The 20,387-nt window shown below is 32.2% G+C and overlaps 2 protein-coding genes and 1 long non-coding RNA gene across 3 annotated transcripts; 1 reads left to right on the top strand and 2 right to left on the bottom strand.

Annotated features, from left to right (window-relative positions):
• Positions 1-6,669: 6,669 nt before the first annotated feature.
• Positions 6,670-7,545, bottom strand: LOC146936252 (uncharacterized). The gene has a single exon (XM_085749174.1). It carries the CDS (start codon positions 7,543-7,545, stop codon positions 6,670-6,672), a length of 876 nt encoding a protein of 291 aa, XP_085605300.1.
• Positions 7,546-9,342: 1,797 nt separating this feature from the next.
• LOC146936251 (uncharacterized) lies at positions 9,343-11,786 on the top strand. Its single transcript, XR_015030523.1, has 2 exons — positions 9,343-10,250; positions 11,601-11,786. It is a non-coding gene; the product is annotated as an uncharacterized LOC146936251 (long non-coding RNA).
• Positions 11,787-14,779: 2,993 nt separating this feature from the next.
• Positions 14,780-18,151, bottom strand: LOC146936250 (uncharacterized). Its single transcript, XM_085751200.1, has one exon. It carries the CDS (start codon positions 18,100-18,102, stop codon positions 14,944-14,946), a length of 3,159 nt encoding a protein of 1,052 aa, XP_085607326.1. The 5' UTR covers positions 18,103-18,151; the 3' UTR covers positions 14,780-14,943.
• Between the last annotated feature and the right edge of the window lie 2,236 nt (positions 18,152-20,387).

Genomic DNA, 20,387 nt, shown 5'->3' with positions numbered 1-20,387 from the left:
TTTTGAATAGATTCAAAGTTGTTACTATAAGTTGTGATTCGATAAATAGATTCTCTAAATCTATTAAATTTTTATCACAACCCAGACTTGATATTTTGAACTATTGAATTGATTCAAAACTTTATGATTCGATTCAAACCCAATTTTTCAATGTTATTTTGGGCCAAAATTGTTAAAGATATTATTCATTTATCGATTTTTTTTATATTTGTAAAATAACCTTAAATGTCAAATGTACTTGGTCTAAATTTAAACTAAATAAATTTGAGATTTAAGATAATCAAAATTATTAAATATTACAATAATTACGTTCACATTGTCATAAATACGTTCACATTCAACCAACCATATATAAATACTCTTTATATGATTATAGTTCTTGTGTCTCAAATTCAAATAAAAAGGTTATTGTGTTTCATGTTGTACTCATTTCCTCATCACCCACCTTTCCTCTACAATTTTCAAACATATCTTTTAATTATTGCATTTACAAATCTTCAAATCAAATCGACGAAATACCAAAAAGTGCTACCACAATGTCATGTAATGGTTTCTTCCCTTGAACTTCATATGCATATAATTTAATTTTGATATTTATGATTTGTCTAAATTTTATTTGTGCATAAATTTTATACTATTTTGATTGATATTGAGGAATATATGCCCAATTCTTATTATATGCACTTGTGATATAATGTAGTTCACGTTTCAATTGAGTTGCTGTTCTTATATAAAATGAACAATTTCTACTCCATTCGGTGATTTGTCTAATACTAAAAAAAAAAAAAAAACTTTTTAATGGACTAACTGCATTTTATTGTTGCTTTTAATAAACTTGTTTACGATTGCATAAGTCATTTAATTGACTTAACACAAAAAATCTAATTTGCTCCATCAATGATAATGTGACATGAGAGTACCTTATATAATAATTTGGAAGACTTGTTCTGACGATAATCTTTGGTTTGTTTTATTCTTCTTCTTTCTCTAGTAATCAATGTATTCTAACCTATTTCATTGCTACTCCAGACAATGAGCTAGGGATGGATCTAGAAGGTGATATGAGAAATCCTCAACCTTCAGAGCATGCTGCTCTAGTGAATGAAGAGGGAGTGGATGTGCATGCTGATTTAAGTTGGCACAAACTCTTCATATACATGCGACGTCCAGTTTAGAATGTTGCATTCGGAGGAAGTTTGCATCAGAATACTATTTTTTTTATTTTTTATTTATGTAAAAGTTATGGTAAACGTTGGGAGTGGGAGAAAAATTGGATTTACCGAAAGTTATTAATGAAAAATTAAATCTTACAGCTGATGACATTTGTTTCCCATGTAAGAAATGAAAGATATAGGTAATTGGGGGCAAAATGTTCCCCATAAACTCTTGCCTCATGACAATTTTTTTCATCTCTAATTCACAATATTTCACGTAGTTAACATCTTTTGGGACACCAACACACCTCATGCTTCAACGGTGGAATCATCTGTAAGATTTTAATAATATCTATTGATTATAAAGTATCTTTACATAGACAATGTATATGCAATAAATCAGTTTATTTTTTTCTTTTTAATCATTGAACTATGTCTTACTATCTCTTTATAGTACATATATACAACTTTGAGTCACTTAATGGAAAGATGAAGTTTATTTTTTGAAATATATAATAAAAAGTTAAGGGTTACTCCAACCCTTAATCGAAGTCCATGCGTAATCTACTATATGTGACCCAATAAAAACTGCCCTAGAAAATAATTAGATATATAAAAAAATTATTATCAAATTTCAAGGTGATAATTTATCCAATAATTCATCCTTTGTCAAATTTATCCACCTGTTAATCTATCAATTGAAAAACCAATTAATTAATTAATAGTTTGGATCCATCAATTTCATAATATTGATATATCACTATATTTCATCTTTTTTCTTTTTCGAGTCCAATATATCAACTAAAATAACAATATAAATCCAATGGATACGATATAAATATTTTATTTGTAAAATTAATATAAATTAATCTTTTTGCAAAACATTAATAAATTTATAAAAAAGTTTGAAAAAGAAAAGGAATAATTATACTATTTTAATTAGTTTTATTTAAAGTTAATATTAAAAATATTTATAGATGTAAAATATATTTTTTTAAAGAAATAATATTTTTAATGAGAGTCAACCATGGTGGTAAATGGTATTTAATATTTCATGAAACATAATTTTTTTTGAGAAAAAACTGAATATTTATTATTTATTTTAATCTTTACTATATATAAAGAAAATAGCCCATTTCAGGTTTTTTTTGGCTGATTTTTTCTCTTTTTAAAATTACCCTCAATTTTCAATACAAATAACACATAACAAATAAATGAGAATAAAAAATATTTAAAAAATGTAACAAACATGAGTAGTGTCTGTTACCACACAATATATCATGTAACAGTATATGTTTATTGTTTTTTCCTTTATCCTTAAAAAAGTGCAACATGGCTTAGGCCCTCTTTTGCACAAAAAAAAAAAAAAGGTGCAACAAACTTGATAAAATTAATGTCATTATAAATATAATCAATCAAAAGAGAAAAATTATCATCAGTACGCTGAGATAAAATATGTTGAAGGGATCGATTAGAGAGTTAAATGCAAACTATTATAAGGTAAGACCATTTATGCGAGTTAAAATTGCAGCGATTGTCAACTTTGTGCCTATCTGTTATGCCTAATTGTTTAACTCTTTCGAATTAACGTGCAAATATGGATACTCCACAACAAGCTCCTTTGAAATATGAGTACATCATGAGTGGAAGAGTGTTGAAGGCGTACAAGAGGATTACAATGATGAAAATTACAGTGCTTAAACAGTTATAGACACATAACATGGCATATTGAATGAATAGAAATTTATCGATAAAGCATGTAAACATGTACCTGTCATTGTTGGATCCATTGATTCTTCTTGAACGATTGATAGAGAAGTTGTAACTGCCCTCTTGCTGATGGAATAACTGCTCAGTGATAACTGACCTAATGGGATAGTCAGGTTATATATATCCACCAGATGAGGGTAGAGACCTCTCAACAGGCTAACGTAAAGAATGGCCCAACCCATTACGGGTCATTCATAATTAAGCCCAATACAAATATTCATTATATTTATTTAACCAAGTGCATTAACAAAATATAATAATTGATATTATATTTTATACATCAACGTATTTAAAGTTATCCATAAAAATCCAACAATTCTCCCACTTGGATGACTTTAATTAATCATTAATATAAAAAATTATAAAACGAGTATATCAACTATTTTATATCAGCACTAGTCACAAAAACAACTTAAGAATGCAAGATTTCACAATGCAGAAATTGAATCTGATAGGGAAAACAAATCATACATGCTAAATACCTACATTCCACATAACAATAATGAATATGGATTAACACAACAATGAGAAATGTGTAATCCTTAATGGTCCAAGCATTAAAAAAAATGCTACAAAAGAGATATGTTTATTAAGTGACGTCGTTTCAGAAATATCTCATAAAAGTTATATCAAAATATAACAATCAGACTCCCACTAATCCAGAATATCAAAAGACTTAACTAAACCCATATGAGTCACATGCCTTTGAAAAGCTCCAACAGTTAAGCCCTTGGTTAGTGGATCTGCTAACATGTTTTCTGTAGCAAGATGTTCAATTCGAGTCTGAAATTCAAGAATTTTCTCTCTCACAAATAAATATTTAATGTCAAAATGCTTTGACCGAGAAGAGCTTTTAGTGTTTTGAGAGAAATGCACAGCAGCAGTATTATCGCAATATATCACAAGTGGCCTAGATATGCTTTCAACAATTTTGAAACGGGATATCAAATTCTTTAACCACATAGCTTGGCAAGTAGCTTCATAGCAAGTGACATACTCTGCCTCCATGGTAGAGGTAGCTGTAAGAGTTTGTTTATCATTCTTCCAAGAAATGGCTCCTCCAGCCATCATAAAAATTAAGCCGAAAGTAGACTTTTGGTCGTCAGGGCAACCTGCAAAATCAGAGTCAAAATAACCAATGACCTCGAGTTGATCAGACTTCTTATAGGTCAACATATAATATTTGGTTCCCAGCAAATATCGCAAGACCTTCTTAACGGCTTTCCAATGACCCAAGCCTGGGTTGCTCAAGTATCTCCCTAAAGCATTAACTGCAAAAGCAATATCGGGACGAGTACAAACTTGAGCATACATCAAGCTACCAACAGCGGAAGCATATGGGACTTTTTCCATTTCAACAATTTCTTTATCATTTTGAGGACATAGAGATTTAGAGAGCTTATCACCTTTTTGAACAGGCGTAGTGCATGGGGAGCAAGAATGCATATTAAACCGCTTAAGGATTTTTTCAATGTATCCTTTCTGAGACAATCCAAGAATACCACGTGACCTATCACGAAAAATCTGGATGCCTAAAACAACTGAAGCATCACCAAGGTCCTTCATATCAAAGTGGCTACTCAACATTAATCTTGTCTCATTCAAAAGGTTAATGCAACTGCTAGCAAGAAGAATATCGTCGACGTATAGCACAAGTATAATAAAATTGCTCCCACTAGTCTTTAAATAAATGCACTGATCTGAGGCGTTTTCATTAAAACCAAAAGAAGTGACAACTTGGTCAAACTTCAAATACCATTGCCTAGAAGCCTGTTTTAATCCGTAAATGGATTTCTTTAGTCTACACACTAAGTTTTCTTTTCCCGCTTCAACAAAACCTTCAGGTTGAACCATGTAAACATCTTCAACAAGGTCTCCACTTAAGAAGGCAGTCTTCACGTCCATTTGATGAAGTTCCAAATTACAATGTGCAACCAAAGCCATAACAACTCAAAAAACATCCTTGGTGGAGACAGGTGAGAAAGTCTCTTTATAATCAATCCCTTCTCTTTGACTATAACCTTTTGCTACTAATCTGACTTTGTATCTTTCAATTTTACCATCTGGATGACATTTGGTTTTGAAGACCCATTTGCATCCAACAACCTTGCAACCAACTGGTAACTCTGTTAGATCCCAAACATCATTATAAGACATAGAAGATAGTTTATCATGCATGGCCTTTAACCAATCAGATGCATGAGAGCAAGAGATTGCTTCATTAAAAGTAGTAGGATCATCATCATCATGAAGATCAAACTCGTGCTCTTGAAGATATACAACAAAATCATCTGATATTGGAGACTTACGTACTCTTTGAGATCGTCTCAATGGAACTACTTCAGCTAAATCACCCGGTTCATCAACAGCAATAGGCTCTGGAATATTTTCAATCTGCAGTGGTGGTATATCATCTCCTTGAGTAACAGGAACCATATAATCTGTGGGAAGAGAAAAGACTGGTGTGGGAAGAAAAGAACGATCTTCTTCAAGAGTAACTGGTCGTGGCGTAGAGACCCCACTATCCAAGTTATCCTCAAAGAAAAATGCTAGATCAGACTCAATAACTCGTGTAGAATGAGAAGGACAATAAAATCTGCAACCTCTGGAACCCACACTATAACCAATAAAGAAACCACTAATAGTCTTCAGATCAAGTTTCTTTTGTTCAGGATTATAAGGTCTAACTTCTGCTTTACAACCCCACACATGAAAATGTTTTAAACTTGGCTTCTTACCCATCAAAAGCTCATACGGAGTTTTCAGCACAGACTTGCTAGGAACTTGATTAAGAATATAGACAGCAGTCCTTAAGGCATCTCCCCAAAGAAAAGCAGGCAATGAAAAATGGCTAAGCATGCACCTCACCATGTCCATAAGTGTACGGTTACGTCTCTCTGCAACTCCATTTTGATGAGGAGTGCCTGGCATAGTGTATTGAGCTTCAATTCCACATTCATCTAAAAATCTAGCAAATGGTCCTGGATTTCTTCCAGTCTCGTCATATCTACCATTATATTTTCCTCCTCTGTCAGACTTCACACATTTAACCCTTTTTCCAGTTTTTAATTCGACAGCAGCTTTGAAAGATTTGAATGCACTCAAAGAACTAGACTTGTCTTGCAAAAGATCTATCCACCCAAATCTAGAGAAGTCGTCTATGAAAGTGATAAAATACCTGTATCCACCCATAACAGTAGGTGTAATGGGACCACACATGTCCGTGTGAATCAACTGCAACACATCATCACATCTATTTGCTTTCTTATTCCTAGTCTTGGCGGTGAATTTCCCTTTTAGGCAATCAACACAAGTATCAAAATCAGAGAAGTCAAGATTAGGGAGAATCCCTTCCTTCATTAATCTTTCAATACGAGGCCTAGAAATGTGTCCTAAACGTCTATGCCACAACATCGAAGAACTCTCATCCCTCCTATTACGCTTAGTCCCAACAACAGAATTAACACACATTTCATCGACATTTAGCAAATATAATCCATCACATAAAATTCCATAACCAACACTATTGGAATTAAAACGAACATCAAGTTTTCCATTACCAAAAGCAAAAGTGTAACCACATTTATCCAATGCCGAAATAGAAATTAAATTCCTTCTCATAGAAGGTACATAAACAGCATCTTTCAAAATTAAATTGTGTCTAAAAGGTAAAAGTAAAGAAACAACTCCTATTTCTACTACGGGTACTCCAGCTCCATCTCCTACTATGACCTTTGCCTCAGCATCACTTGGTTTCCTCACCCTTGTGAACCGCTTGCTTCTCATTTTTCTTTTTCAAAATAAGGCAATCAACCATCTTACGACCAAACTTCTTGCAATACTTGCATTCTCCTTTAAAGAAGGTTGACTTAAAAGGTTTATTCTTAGGCTCCAAGTGATGCATTGCTTTCCCCTTTTTCTTGTCATCATGATGATACTTTCCTTTGTGGTAATTGTTCTTGACATCCTTTATGCCTGAGGTGGAAGCAGCAAGGTTAACACTATGAGATTTACTCTTCTTGAGAGAATCATCCTCTTGAACTACTATAGCAATCATCTCATCTATAGTCCATTCAGCTTTCTGGGTATTATAATAGGTCCTCATAACATCAAACTGCGAAGGCAAAGATTCAAGGACCCTCCAGATCAAAGTGCTTTCACCAGTCTCGACCTTGAGATCCTTCAGCTTATTGTAGTAATGCATCAGTTTCATAATATACTCTCGCACACCGCTTGTACCATCATACTTTGTCTTGTCAAACAGTGATAAATACTCACTTTTCTTGGCTTTGTCAAAACGGGTGAACTTTTCACTAATGGACTTCAGATAATCTTTAGCATTGTCACTTTCTGGAATGCTTTGCCTAATGGACTTCTCCATGGTATAAGTTATGACCTTAAGACACACCCTATTAAAGGTTTCCCACTTTTCATAAAATGCTTTCTGGGTATCAGTAGATGCGTTGGTAAGGGCAGCAGGCTTATCAATTCTTAAAGATAAGTCAAAGTTATTAATAACTAAGTAAAGATTCAGAGAATCTTTCCAGTCCTCATAGTTAGTCCCATTAAGAGTTTTCACAGAGCTAGGAAAAGAGACTGTCATTGAACAATAAGGAATCATAAAAAATTATACAAAAAAATGATTCCACATATATGCAGTCAAAATTATCCTAATGAAAAACTCTACATCATTATGATCTTATATCACAAAGTACAATAATAACCAAAGCTTATAGGACAAAATATTTCAATATCGATAGGATATTTGAATATAATAAGCAAAAAAATAAACAAGATATTGTACCACAATAATTACACTAATAATAATACATCGATAGGATGTAATTATTATTAATATAATATAGATCATAATTACTAATAAACAAAATTTACATCAATAATAATACACCGATAGGATGTAATTACTACTAATGTAAATAATTAACTTCGTTAATAAATTGATTCTACAATCAAAAACAACAAAATTCACATAGTTGGTCTCACGATGGGTAAGAATACAACTACACAAGTAACTTAAAGTTATACCAAATTCATATTAACAATAATACATCGATAGGAAGTAATTACTATTACTATGAATAAATTAGTTGCTATAGAATAATTATCAATTATGAAGTTAAATGTCCCATATTAGCTTAAGCAATAAAAAACAAAATAAGTATTTGATATAATATGGGACAGTCCAAAAAAAAAAAATGACTACGACAGGCATATAGAAAATTATGTGTATAGAGGGACAGCATAAAATAAAATAAAAAATCACGTGTTAAAAAAAAATAAAATTGTCCCCTTTTTTTTAAAAAAAAAAAAATCATCTTCACCCGGATTCACATAAACGGGTCAAAACGACCCGTAATCGTAATCTACCGTTTTAGCCATCGAAAAAAGCGATCTTTACAGGGTTTTAATGGCGAGACAATAACAAACAGTTTTCCAAAATCAATTTCATGAAAACGTCGAACCAAATTACAAATAAAAATTAGGTTTTCATTAAATTTGGAATTCAATTTTTTGCATCGATGAAAAGAACCGTTTTTCATGAATTAATATTTGTTATTGTCAATCACAAATATTTGAAAAGAACCGTTTTTGGAAATCAATTTTATGAAATCGATGAATTTGTCAATCACAAATACAGCGATCTTTACAGTTTTTCATTAATATTTGAAAAGAACCGTTTTGGAAATCAATTTCATGAAATCGATGAATTTGGAAATCAATCACAAACAGGGAGGGTTTATTCATAGTATAAATTAGTATTTGTGAAAAGCATGCTTTTTAGAATCATACATCCAAACAAAACAAAACAACCGTACTGTCAAAAGGAACATAAGTTGTATGCACATGAATGGTACAAAATTGCAATCGCATGCATAACAAACAGAATCGTACAATGAAAGATAATGCAATAGTTCCATTCAAAACAATAACCATATGATGTGTCTAATTGGCTTTGATACCAATTGATGAAAATTACAGTGCTTAAACAGTTATAGACACAAAACATGACATATTGAATGAATAGAAATTTATCGATAAAGCATGTAAATATGTACCTGTCATTGTTGGATCCATTGATTCTTCTTGAACGATTGATAGAGAAGTTGTAACTGCCCTCTTGCTGATGGAATAACTGCTCAGTGATAACTGACCTAATGGGATAGTCAGGTTATATATATCCACCAGATGAGGGTAGACCTCTCAACAGGCTAACGTAAAGAATGACCCAACCCATTACGGGTCATTCATACTTAAGCCCAATACAAATATTCATTATATTTATTTAACCAAGTGCATTAACAAAATATAATAATTGATATTATATTTTATACATCAACGTATTTAAAGTTATCCATAAAAATCCAACATACAAACCATTAACCTCACCATTGCCTTACATGAGTACATCATGTGTGGCAAAATCTCATTCTCTCTTTCTTTCCCTTGAAACCGCCTACTTACATGAGCATAACCACCTCTTCATGGAAATTGATTTAATTCAAGCTTTGGTGTATGTTGTATGTGTAATATGAAGATGATTATGTGTGGTAATGGTATCTAGGGACATGGTATGAAGAATGATTATAAGCTAGAAGCTAAAAGCCATAAGTTGTTCCAAAAGCTCCATAATTGATTTTTTTAAAGTTAACATGTTAGGATTGCTGTAGAAATGGGATAGGAGATGTGTATACATGTTTGATTTGATTCTGGAAAATTTGAGCAGAAATTGAATTGTTTAGAGGTCATAAGCTGTCAGTTAAGCTGTTTTGAGCAAAATGCCTTAAATGACTAAGTTGTGAGTTCAAACTACTGTATAAGTGGTTCATAGGGCTAATAATACATGTTGGAACTTCTGTGTTAAAGGTTGGGTCGAAATTTATGTGATAGAAGTTATAAGTTGCTAGTTAAGCCGTTGAAGAATAGCTTAAGTTCAAAGTTAAGTTGTTTCATTTATTATTTTTTGAAGAACAGCTTATGAGAGATATGTTTAATTTACATATGAGTAATGGAAAAATGATAAGCTGTTTTAGTAATGTTAAAAGTGATTAAATGATAATTAAGCTGTTTTAGAAGTGCTTAAATAGCCAAACGGCGAACTTCTGGTGCAGGGACTGAAATGAAAATTTTTGTGTAAGCTGGTTGATGAAGTAAGGCTATGTCACGAGTGGTTTGAATTGTTTCAGAAGGGGCTTGACCTATAAGCTAAGGCATAAGCTATTTTGGGAAAGTGATTATGGAGTTTTGGAGATAGCAGAGCTGCAGATTTTGGGATAAGCTGCTTGCAATTTGCAGGAATGATTCACCGTGAGTTCCTTTAGTTAGAAAACTTCCCTTTGGGTAGTTAAATAATGCCTTTAGAATAATAGAATATAATTTGGTACATTAGAACATAATTTAGTGACATTATGATTTAAGGTTCACACCCTTGCTAGTGTACTCTAAAATAGTTTTTATGTTGATAAATATGCTTATGGTATTGTAGGAGTTAGAGGAAAATTATTATGATAAGTTTTACGTGAGTATGAATAAATATTCAATTTCGGCTAACATTCCAGAAAGTGAGAATTGTTGGATTTTATTGCTTTATTTCGACTCTTAGCTAATATAAACTATACTTTTAAGGTGATATGATGGTTTGGTTTGGCTAAGACTCTAAATTCTCATTTTTATCGAATATGTATATGTAGCCGAAATTGTATTATGAATATCATCTGATCATATACTACCATAGTGTATATTTTTTTTTTGTGTAAAAGAATGTTTAGAGTAAATTAGCCATTGGAACAAATCATTCATGAGTAGATTTCCAATCATTGGAAAGAAAAGAATTCTAAGTATGAAAGTTCGACTTAATTAGTCGAATTTAATTTATCAGGATATGGGAAAAAATTTATAATCTTTTAGGAATGGCATATGACAACGATATGCCTAGAACCTGAATAGGTTAGTATAAGAAATAATTTCAGAATAAAGACGAAATTACTACATCTTTATTATTAGACTCAGAATGTTATTACTACAAGGAAATCAGTTAAGATAAATTATTCCTCTCTAGCTCCCCGTTAGTAGTGGAGTTGAGGATTAACTCAGTTATCAGAAATCAGTTCAAGTTATAATATTAAAACATGTTTAAGCTGTGACTTTCGCTATCCCGCCAGTTGGATACGAAAGGTTCCCGCCAGTTGGAATGGGCACTATCTGTGAGGATGACCCCACAATAATCAAAGGAGTCCGGTATCCCCGTCAGTTGGGTTCCCGCCAGTTGGATATATATATATATATATATATATATACAACACACACACTAGCAGAGGAATAAATTCCGGGGTTACTCCACCTGGGTTTATTCGTAAAATCAAGTCAGATAATATTGTTTGTTCAAAGCTAACATTTCTAACATAATATGACAGACATTATGACTATAATTATGAGTATGATATCAGCATTGATATCAAGATTGAATCAGTATTTCAGATAGCGATCCTAGTTATCCCCCGATCGCTCAGTTATGCATGACATACTGTATAAACCCAAAAAGGGTTGAGTTTAGAGACAGATGGCGATCCTAGGTTCCCTGAGATTGCCTACAGCCTAGGATAGGTGGAACTCACTGAGACATCCCGTCTCAACCCAATCCCTTTTATTTTTTTTCAGATCAGCAGGTTGTACGTGTCAAGGAGACAATACAGGAGGCTGAATGATATATTTTCACATGCTCGTGTTGTACTAGTTCAGATTATTTATTACGGTTTCAGACGTGTATTCAGAAAGCAAATGTACGATCATGCAGTGATGTATATATTTATTCAGTCGAAATTTTATTATTGTAATTTTAATGTATCCATTACTAAATTTAACGCACATTCTAAATATTCTAGATAAGTTTAGTTTGAGCGTTACAAAAACTCTCCCTCAAAAGAATTAATATTGATGCATTTTGAAGGTCATTCTAATAAGCATCATTTGTTTTCTAACTCATCTACATTATAATGACTTTTCCAACTCTTTCAAGATTACATTGGCTAAAAATTGTGGTTGTACATACACTTTGACTTATGAATTTTCTATAGCTCATTGGTTGGTATAAGTTTTTCTTCCTAACTGATTGGTTTGATTTTTCATCTCACAATTTCTATCCCGCCATATTGTTACTTAAATTTTTATGATTTATAATTTATTTTTTAAGAGTAAAGTCTAATTTTAATTTGTGAAAAAAATCGTAAAACTTAATTTGATCCCTGAAAAATTAAGCAATTATGTAGGTTCTTGATGATAAGTTTCCCATGCAGGTGTGGGAATTTTCTAAGCCTGTGGATACCTAACCCGATGTGCTGCTTTCCCACTACAAAAAAGGTATGAGTTTGAAAACTTTCCAGCCCAATAATTTCCATTGGCATCTCCTTTATGTCAGGGTGACGTAAACTAATCAACTTTCCAATATGAACGAGCAATTCAGTGAGATTATTGCAATAAGAGAAAAGTATGGTTTGCAAATTGTGAAAGTTACATTATAATGACTCTTTTAATCTTTCAACATTACTTTGGCTAAAATGGTGTGGTTGTACATGTACATTGACTTGTAAGTCATTGTTATCATATTATAGGAGCATTGATGGTTTCTTATTTTTCCTATCTGATTGGTTTCACAAATTCTTTCACATCATATCTTTACTTATTTTATACGATTTATGATTCATTTTTATGAGTAAAGTCAAATTTTTATTTTTAAATCAATTAGCTTAGTGACAAGAAATTCACTTGTTGAGGCACCTCTAAAATGAATAAGTGGGAAATTTAAGGTTCGAAACACAACCTCAACATATATAATGTGAAGTCCGATTTTAGTCTCTGAAAAAATCACAAAACTCAATTTAATCCATCAAAAAGTTCAAGCTATTTTTAGTTTATGAGAAAAAATCGTGTCAACTTAATCCCTATTTTCTTTACGGTTTGTTTTGTTGATCAAGAAACGATAGCTGTAGTAAAATAAAGTTGTTTTGTTGATCAAGAAACGATAGCTGTAGTAAAATAAAGTTAAAAGAAGAGAAAATAAATAGAAAATAAGATAATTTTATTTGAAAGGAGAAAATAAGATGATTTTTTTTTTGACAAAAAAACTAGATGATTATTATTTAGTAGTTCATATGTAAGGAAACAATATTAAGAAAAAAAAATGAGTTGTTTTAAATTCACATAAAAGTCTTTGATCAAAAACCGTGAAAACAAGATGCTTATAAAAAAAAAGGGTTAATTAAGTTTTTGGTCTCTATAAATATCTGCAGTTTTGTATTTAGTCCCTATAAAAAATAAATCACACTTTTTAGTCCTTACAAAATTTTCTGTTATAGCTTTTAGTCCCTGTTGTTAAGTGACCTTTAACGGTGCTGACGTGGCACTGACATGTCATTATTATTTATTTTTTTAATATTTTAAAAAAATAATCAGAAGTTTAGTAATTTCATAAGAGGAACAATTTTTTTTTTGGAAGGAAGGAAGGAACAATTTTCTTGTATCATGAAAAATCTATTCCAATAAATAAAAAAACTTAAAAAGCCGATTCTTAAAAAGGTCTGTTGGTTGTTATTTTTCCTAGTAGGTCCATATATTCATTAATTTTTAAATTTTATCCAAATCATAGAAAGAGTCGTATTAGACTCATTGTCTATGTAAAAAAACAAAAAACAAATTAGTCCTTGTCTTATTTTTATTTTTTTTTGGGACAAATAGTCTTGTCTCTTTGTCTGCCATTCTAATAAGAATTACTTATTTTCTACCCTATCTGTTAAGTTATGATGACTGCGTCTTTCAACATTACAATATCATTTTTATGAGTGTGAAAACTGAATCTTCTCTGCATACAACTACAAAGACTAATATATCGAGTCGGATAGAACTGTAATGAATGAAAACTTCTCCCTCAAAAAAATTAGTATTGATGTATTTTGAGAATATTCTAATAAGCATCATTCGTTTTCCAAGTCATCTACATTATAATGACTTTTCCAACTCTTTCATGATTACATTGGCTAAAAATTGTGGTTGTACATTTTATAATATATTTTTAATAGGGAAGTGCAATTTTAATCTCTCAAAAAAATCGTAAAACTTAATTTAATCCTTGAAAAAATTATGATAGATCAGAGAAAAACTGTATCATCATCGACATCACTAAACGATTGTCAGATTGATCTGAGAAAAACAAAGATATCATTATTCGAGAAAAACAATTGAGATAAAAATCGAGCTTGAGTATCATAAAAATTCAGTTTTATCAAATTTGAACATTAAACTTTTATGTTGGGCCTAAGTTCAACAAATACGATAGATAAATCCTTCACATAATATACTGAATGTTGTAAAATTGACCTATTAGATTTCAAATAAACATTTGACCTACTTATAGAAATTTGGTTTTGAAGTCCCCTTACACATTGGCATCTGTTCTGCATAATTATGCAGCAAAAGTTTCGTCACAGCTAAATTCCATTTCTGATACACTTGAAAGTTTTAGTTTTACGGCATCCATCCGATAAAAACGAAGCAAAAACTTAATTTCAAGTGAAACAAGCTCTAATACCAATCATTGATACTTATAGAAATTGTTTCAGCTAATATCGTGTTACCGATGGTTCCTTAGCTAACTAATCATGTAAATATGACACTTACCATGTCTATTATTTCTTGAGACTTCTCTATAGAATACATTTAGTTTATTGCTTTCTAAAGAATAAGTGTTTAAAAAGAACAGTACCTTTTGTAAAACACAATTTTGTACCAATTATGCACCAAATAAGCCAAAACAGAATAACAAAGGTAAAAAGGTCATATAAATGTGAACTTGGAATTTTATTATATAACACAACTTGTGGCATGCATTTATAAACAGACCTGAGACCACATTCAGAGTACAAACTTACAACTGAAAATCAAACTAGCTAGATCAAAAGAGTGACAATGATACAAACAGACAAAAGAGAAAATAAATACAACAATAAAACTACGACATTTGCACCATCTGATTCTGATTCGTGATTGAACTTTGGTTCCTCCTCATTCTTGTCCTTCTTTTCACTCTCCTCTTAGGCTGACCACCAAATATCATGACAAGCCATCTCGGCTTTCCAATTAAAAACATATAATATCCAATGCCTATTCCAATCACAAATCCATTTCCGTATCCAATTGCCACTGGTTTCCATCCAAATCCATATTTCTCTTCACTGCTAAAGTTGTTGGCTGAAGGTTCAGAATGTTGTTCAGGTCCACACATCTTTGACAAGGGTAATCCACATAACTCCAAGTTTCCTTCATAGGAATCATTTGTAAAAGTATTGAATTGCTTTCCCTGAGGTATTTCTCCCACAAGACGATTATTGGAAAGATCCAACACTTCAAGACTGTTAAGATTGGTTAATTCCAAAGGAATCACACCGGTTAACATATTTGAGGAAAGATCCAAAGATTCCAAGAATGTCAAGTTTCCTATGGATTTCGGAATTTGACCTGTAAGTCTGTTATGGGAAAGGTTAAGCCCTTTGATTGCATGAAGCTCACCAATAACGTTTGGAATGTCTCCTTCAAATTTGTTTCCTGACAAATCAATAATTACAAAGATGTTTGGAATTTTCACCAATGTCATTTTGTTCCCTTTTGTCTCCACAATCACAGAATCATAGTAGGTTGCAAATTTTGGATTTAAGGGATTTGTATTCCATATACTATTCCTCATATATTCCAACTCAGTAACATTCATCATGGCTTCAAACTTTTTGAAATAGGCCTTTGGTAGAGGACCACTAAAGTTATTGCTTGAGATATCAAAAATAGTTAAATTTGGAAATGGATGCTTGATCTTTGGATTAACAATGATACCATGCAGCTTATTGTCTCGCAAAAGCAACACTTTCAAATATTGCAGTGTTTGAAGCCAATGAGGAAAATTGTCTTCTATTTTGTTGCTGCCAAGGTTTAAAAACTTCAACCCTTTACAGAGAGACAAGGATTTAGGAATTTGACCTTCTAATTGGTTGCCATAGAGATTCAGACTCTCAAGTGCACTTTCCTTTGAAAAGTTACTTGGCAAAGTGCTATGAAATTTGTTCATTTGTAGCTCCAAAACTACAAGGGATGATAAATCAGCAAGACATTGTGGAATGGGGCCTGTCAATTGATTGTGTGCCAAACTGAGAAATATAAGGCCACTTGCATTGCAAATTGACAAAGAGATGTCACCGGTTAGTAAGTTATAACTAAGATCAAGGCGTTCTAGGAAATCAACTTCATGTAACCAATTGGGCACACTTCCACTAATTTTGTTATTAGACAGATCAAGATATTCCAACCTTGGCAGTTTTTCTGAGAAGTTAGGAAACTCAGTCAAACTCAAAGAAGACAAACCCAATGCTGATAGACTAGAAATACTGTAATTGACGCTGGATTCAAAGTTTATTGATAATTGGCTATTATCTGAAAGGTACAGAGAATTCAAATATTGAAGTTTGGAAATGTGTTGGAAATTGACAACACCACTCAAGTTGTTTGATGATAGATCTAGACTACTTAGTCTTGGAAGGTTGGAGAAAAGATGAAAATCAACATGACCACTCAAGTTGTTTGATGATAGATATAGATCAGTTAGGTTTGCAAGGTTGAAAATGGATTCTGGAATATTGCCTTGTAGGCTGTTGTTACTTAGATATAGCAACACTAAGGAATATGATGAGATTGCGCTGATATGCCCTGTAAGTCGATTATTTGATAAATCTAATGCAACCAAAAATGGAAAGGATAACAAGGAGGTAGGAATTGTACCATTTAGCATGTTGTCATTTAATTCCAAAATAGTTAGCTTTTGGAACCCTATAATTTGGTTGGGCAGAGGACCCTCTAATTTGTTATCAGAACAATCTAATTCAACAAGCTGAGACAAGTTGAATAATGAAGATGGAATTTGTCCTTCTAAATTGTTAGAATCTAAGTAGAGTTCTTGCAGTTTGGTCATCCCACCAAACACATCTGGGATTTTACCGCTAAATGAATTGGATGAAAGATGAAACTGAATGAGATGTTGAAGGTTTGAAAGTGAGGATGGCAGTTCACCTTCAATTTTGTTACCTCTCAAATCTAATTCCTGAAATTTGTTTGACATCTGAAATGCATTTGGAATTCGACCACTGAGTTTGTTGTCACGGAGATTCAAGAAAGTTAGACGTGGAAGTGTTAAAAGTGAGAATGGGATTGAACCATTTAGGTAGTTTCCTGAGAGTGTTAAAGAGGTAAGGTGTGCTAGGTTAGAAAAAGACATTGGAATTTCCCCTAGGAATTGACAATATGAAAGATCCAAGATTCTAAGAAAAGTGCTGCAACTCAATTCTGGAAGTTGCCCTTGAAGTTCATTATTAAATGACATATCTAGTTCTTGAATACTTGGTAAACAAAGAAGGCTTGTTTTCATTTTTCCACTTAATCCTGTTGATCGAAGATCAAGAGTAACCAAAGAGGAAGATTGGTTGAACAGCAAAGCAATGGAGTTTGGTCTTAGTAAAGACAAATCTGTATAATCCAAAAACAACTCCCTCAAGTTTGTTGCGTTTTGCACAAGTCTCTTCAAGGTGGTCTCTTTCCAAACTAAATTGCGTTGATAATACCCAGAGAGATGAAGTGATTGTAATTTGCAAAGGTGTGAGATTTGAGTTGGAATTTCACCTTTAAAGAAACTACGAGACAAGTCAAGATGTGTGAGACTCAAAAACCCACCAAACTTTGAATGAAAATAAGAGCCAGAGAAATCATTGTCAGAAAGGTTGAGTTTTTGAATATAAGCAAGATGGAAAAGGGTACTGTTAGGACTGAATATACCTCGAAGGCCTTCACAGCCAAGGTTGAGGCCAATCACATGACCAGTGATGGTGTCACACGTGACACCATGCCACGAGCAGCAATCAGTCTCATTTTTCCATGTTGCTGTTTTCAAAAGAGGATATCGATCACAACCATAATCATCATATCCATAATTTATTGTGAAGGATGACTTGAAATGAAGCAAAGCAGAGCTCTCATAATGATGACATGAAAAATTGAAAGAAGAAGAAGACGAAGAAGAGAGAGAAAGAAAATGGAAGAGAAAAAGATGCAAAAACAGAAAAAACCACGCCATGATGAATAAATGATTTTGTGGAAAGTGTTACCAAATGGTTTATGTGAATGAAATGCTAAGGGACACAATGTCTATATTTATATCAATATTGGAAAATTCAGTGATGGTTTTTCCATGGTGGACCAACACATCGCAACATAAATAATTGTTAATATTTCTATTGAAATCTATGGCTGAAAATGTCTATCCACATGAAATATATGTGTGGTGGTAACCAAAAAAAAAAAAAGAAATAATGTGTGGAGTCATCTTAAGCTTTTTTCATTTTTCTAATGTAGAATGATCATGAATTCAATGATGGTATAATATACCTCATCTGACACCTATAAATTTATCATTTCGATATTTATATTTATATTTATTTATTTTTACAAAAATAAACAATATTTATTTGTAATAAAAACTAAAAAATCAAAGAATACAACGAGGTCTCTTTTAAGAGATGTAATCATATTCAGAAACATGATAAAAATAAATATGAATAATCATTCTTAATCAAAGTCTGAATTTTAATCCCTCTTGATGTAGGAGTTTTTTTTTCTAGTCAAGAAGCATAATGGTTAGAAATTAACCCTTGAGGTGAATAAGTGGGGTGTTTGGATTCAAACTCTAGCCCCTACATATATAATGCAATATACCTACTGAGTTACACTCATGTGGACCATATTGTAGGAGTTTAATCCTTTTTAATTTTTAATACTTTAATTTTGTTTAAAAGTTATATTTGTAACTTATACAGTAAATTCCACTAAATCATATTTTTATGTCAAACTAGGCCGCCAATATTAAATCGATATTTTATTCAGACAAAAAAAAAATGGAGTACTTCTCTCACATATGCCATGGTATTTTTGAAAGTTTGTTGGATTATTTTTTATGTTTAAATTATGTTATAAGGATCTGATATTGTGGTGCAGGGTCGGTTTAATAATCTGGTCAATCCAGATGTCAATTTAGTGTTGCAAAACCATAATTTTGAGGTAGATGCAGATGCGCATAGTGAAGGTTTATAACGTGGTGCTCACAAAGTCTCATACAAAGAAGACTTACATATGTTATTAGTGGTTGTATTTTCACTATTGGTTCTGTAAATTTTTCTGCTTGGTTTTAGAATGCTTACACTTTGTAAAAAAATTGCTTTAGATCCCTATGTTAGTGTGACATTAAAAAATAAAGCCAATCATTAACAGAGTGTCACGTGGTCTGAAACAATTAAGCCATGTGACATTTCGTTAGTTTTGATTTTTTTTAACGTCACACTAACAAAGGGACCTAAAGCATCGGAAGGGACTTACTCTTATTTGGCATGCAACAATTGAAAAAAAATTGAGTGGCGTAGATGAGTTTTTTCTGCTTAAGCTTAGGAGGTGGAGGAAATTGTTGAAGCGTTCAAAATCACCTTTTGGAGATGGTATATCACTAGGAAAATTGAAAGTCATTGTTTGTACTACAAATGGTTTTTCGAACCCTCGTCTATGTTTTATGTCCGCGGTAGGGGGTTCGATTTTTGTGAAGTGAGTACCCCTTGATGTTCAAATAAAGAAGAAGAAAAAACAAAGCGGCCTAAAGGAATTGTTTACAAATCGTAGAGACCTAAACCTAAGCCAAAACAAAAAACAAAACAAAAAACTGATAAGGACTAATATCAAAGTGTGTAAAAAATCTGGGTAGAGTTACTACTTTCATATTTTTAAAGTGACCATCCTCTTAAAAGTGTTTAAATTGAATGAGAATGAGAAAATCTGGGTAGAGTTATTTCACTTGGGGAAAAAGGTGTTCTTTTTGGTGAACTATTGCATATTTTCAACACTTGTCGAATTTATTTACTAACAAACCCAATTGAATCGTTTATATAATTCTTTCATTGATGAGTTATGCATCTATGTCACTTGGATAAGCTTAGTGTCTCCCCAATATCTCTTGATTAATCTCTGGAATGAGTATTTACTAGACAAAGGAATGACACAAAACTCATATAAAGGTATGCAGCTCATCTGGAAAGAATACCAATATGGATAATGCTAGAGAGCGCGAGGGAAAAGCTCGGGAAATTTCACAAGTGCCAGGGGCTGAAAACATTAGAATTTCCCAAAAATAACACACTATCCTCCGAGTCAAATAATTTTAATCCAAATCAAAATTTCATTATAAAAATACCGTTAATAATTTTCAAACGTTAGTGCAATAAAAAGAGCGGAAAGATGGGCACCAAGTGCACGTCTTTTAGCTAGTTATGAATAAGAGGAACAATTTTTTTTGTTTTTTTTAGGAAGGAAGGGACATTT

Source organism: Medicago sativa, chromosome 3, assembly GCF_051527215.1.
Source record: "Medicago sativa cultivar Bolivia chromosome 3, Bolivia_mono, whole genome shotgun sequence".
NCBI lineage: Eukaryota > Viridiplantae > Streptophyta > Magnoliopsida > Fabales > Fabaceae > Medicago > Medicago sativa.
The sequence above is the reverse complement of the archived record's forward strand: the minus strand, read 5'-3'. Positions and strand labels throughout refer to the sequence as shown.

Bases quoted from the DNA above. Each gene is read 5' to 3' on its own strand.
- LOC146936252 (XM_085749174.1), bottom strand. From the start codon at position 7,545: ATGATTCCTTATTGTTCAATGACAGTCTCTTTTCCTAGCTCTGTGAAA.
- LOC146936250 (XM_085751200.1), bottom strand. From the start codon at position 18,102: ATGGCGTGGTTTTTTCTGTTTTTGCATCTTTTTCTCTTCCATTTTCTT.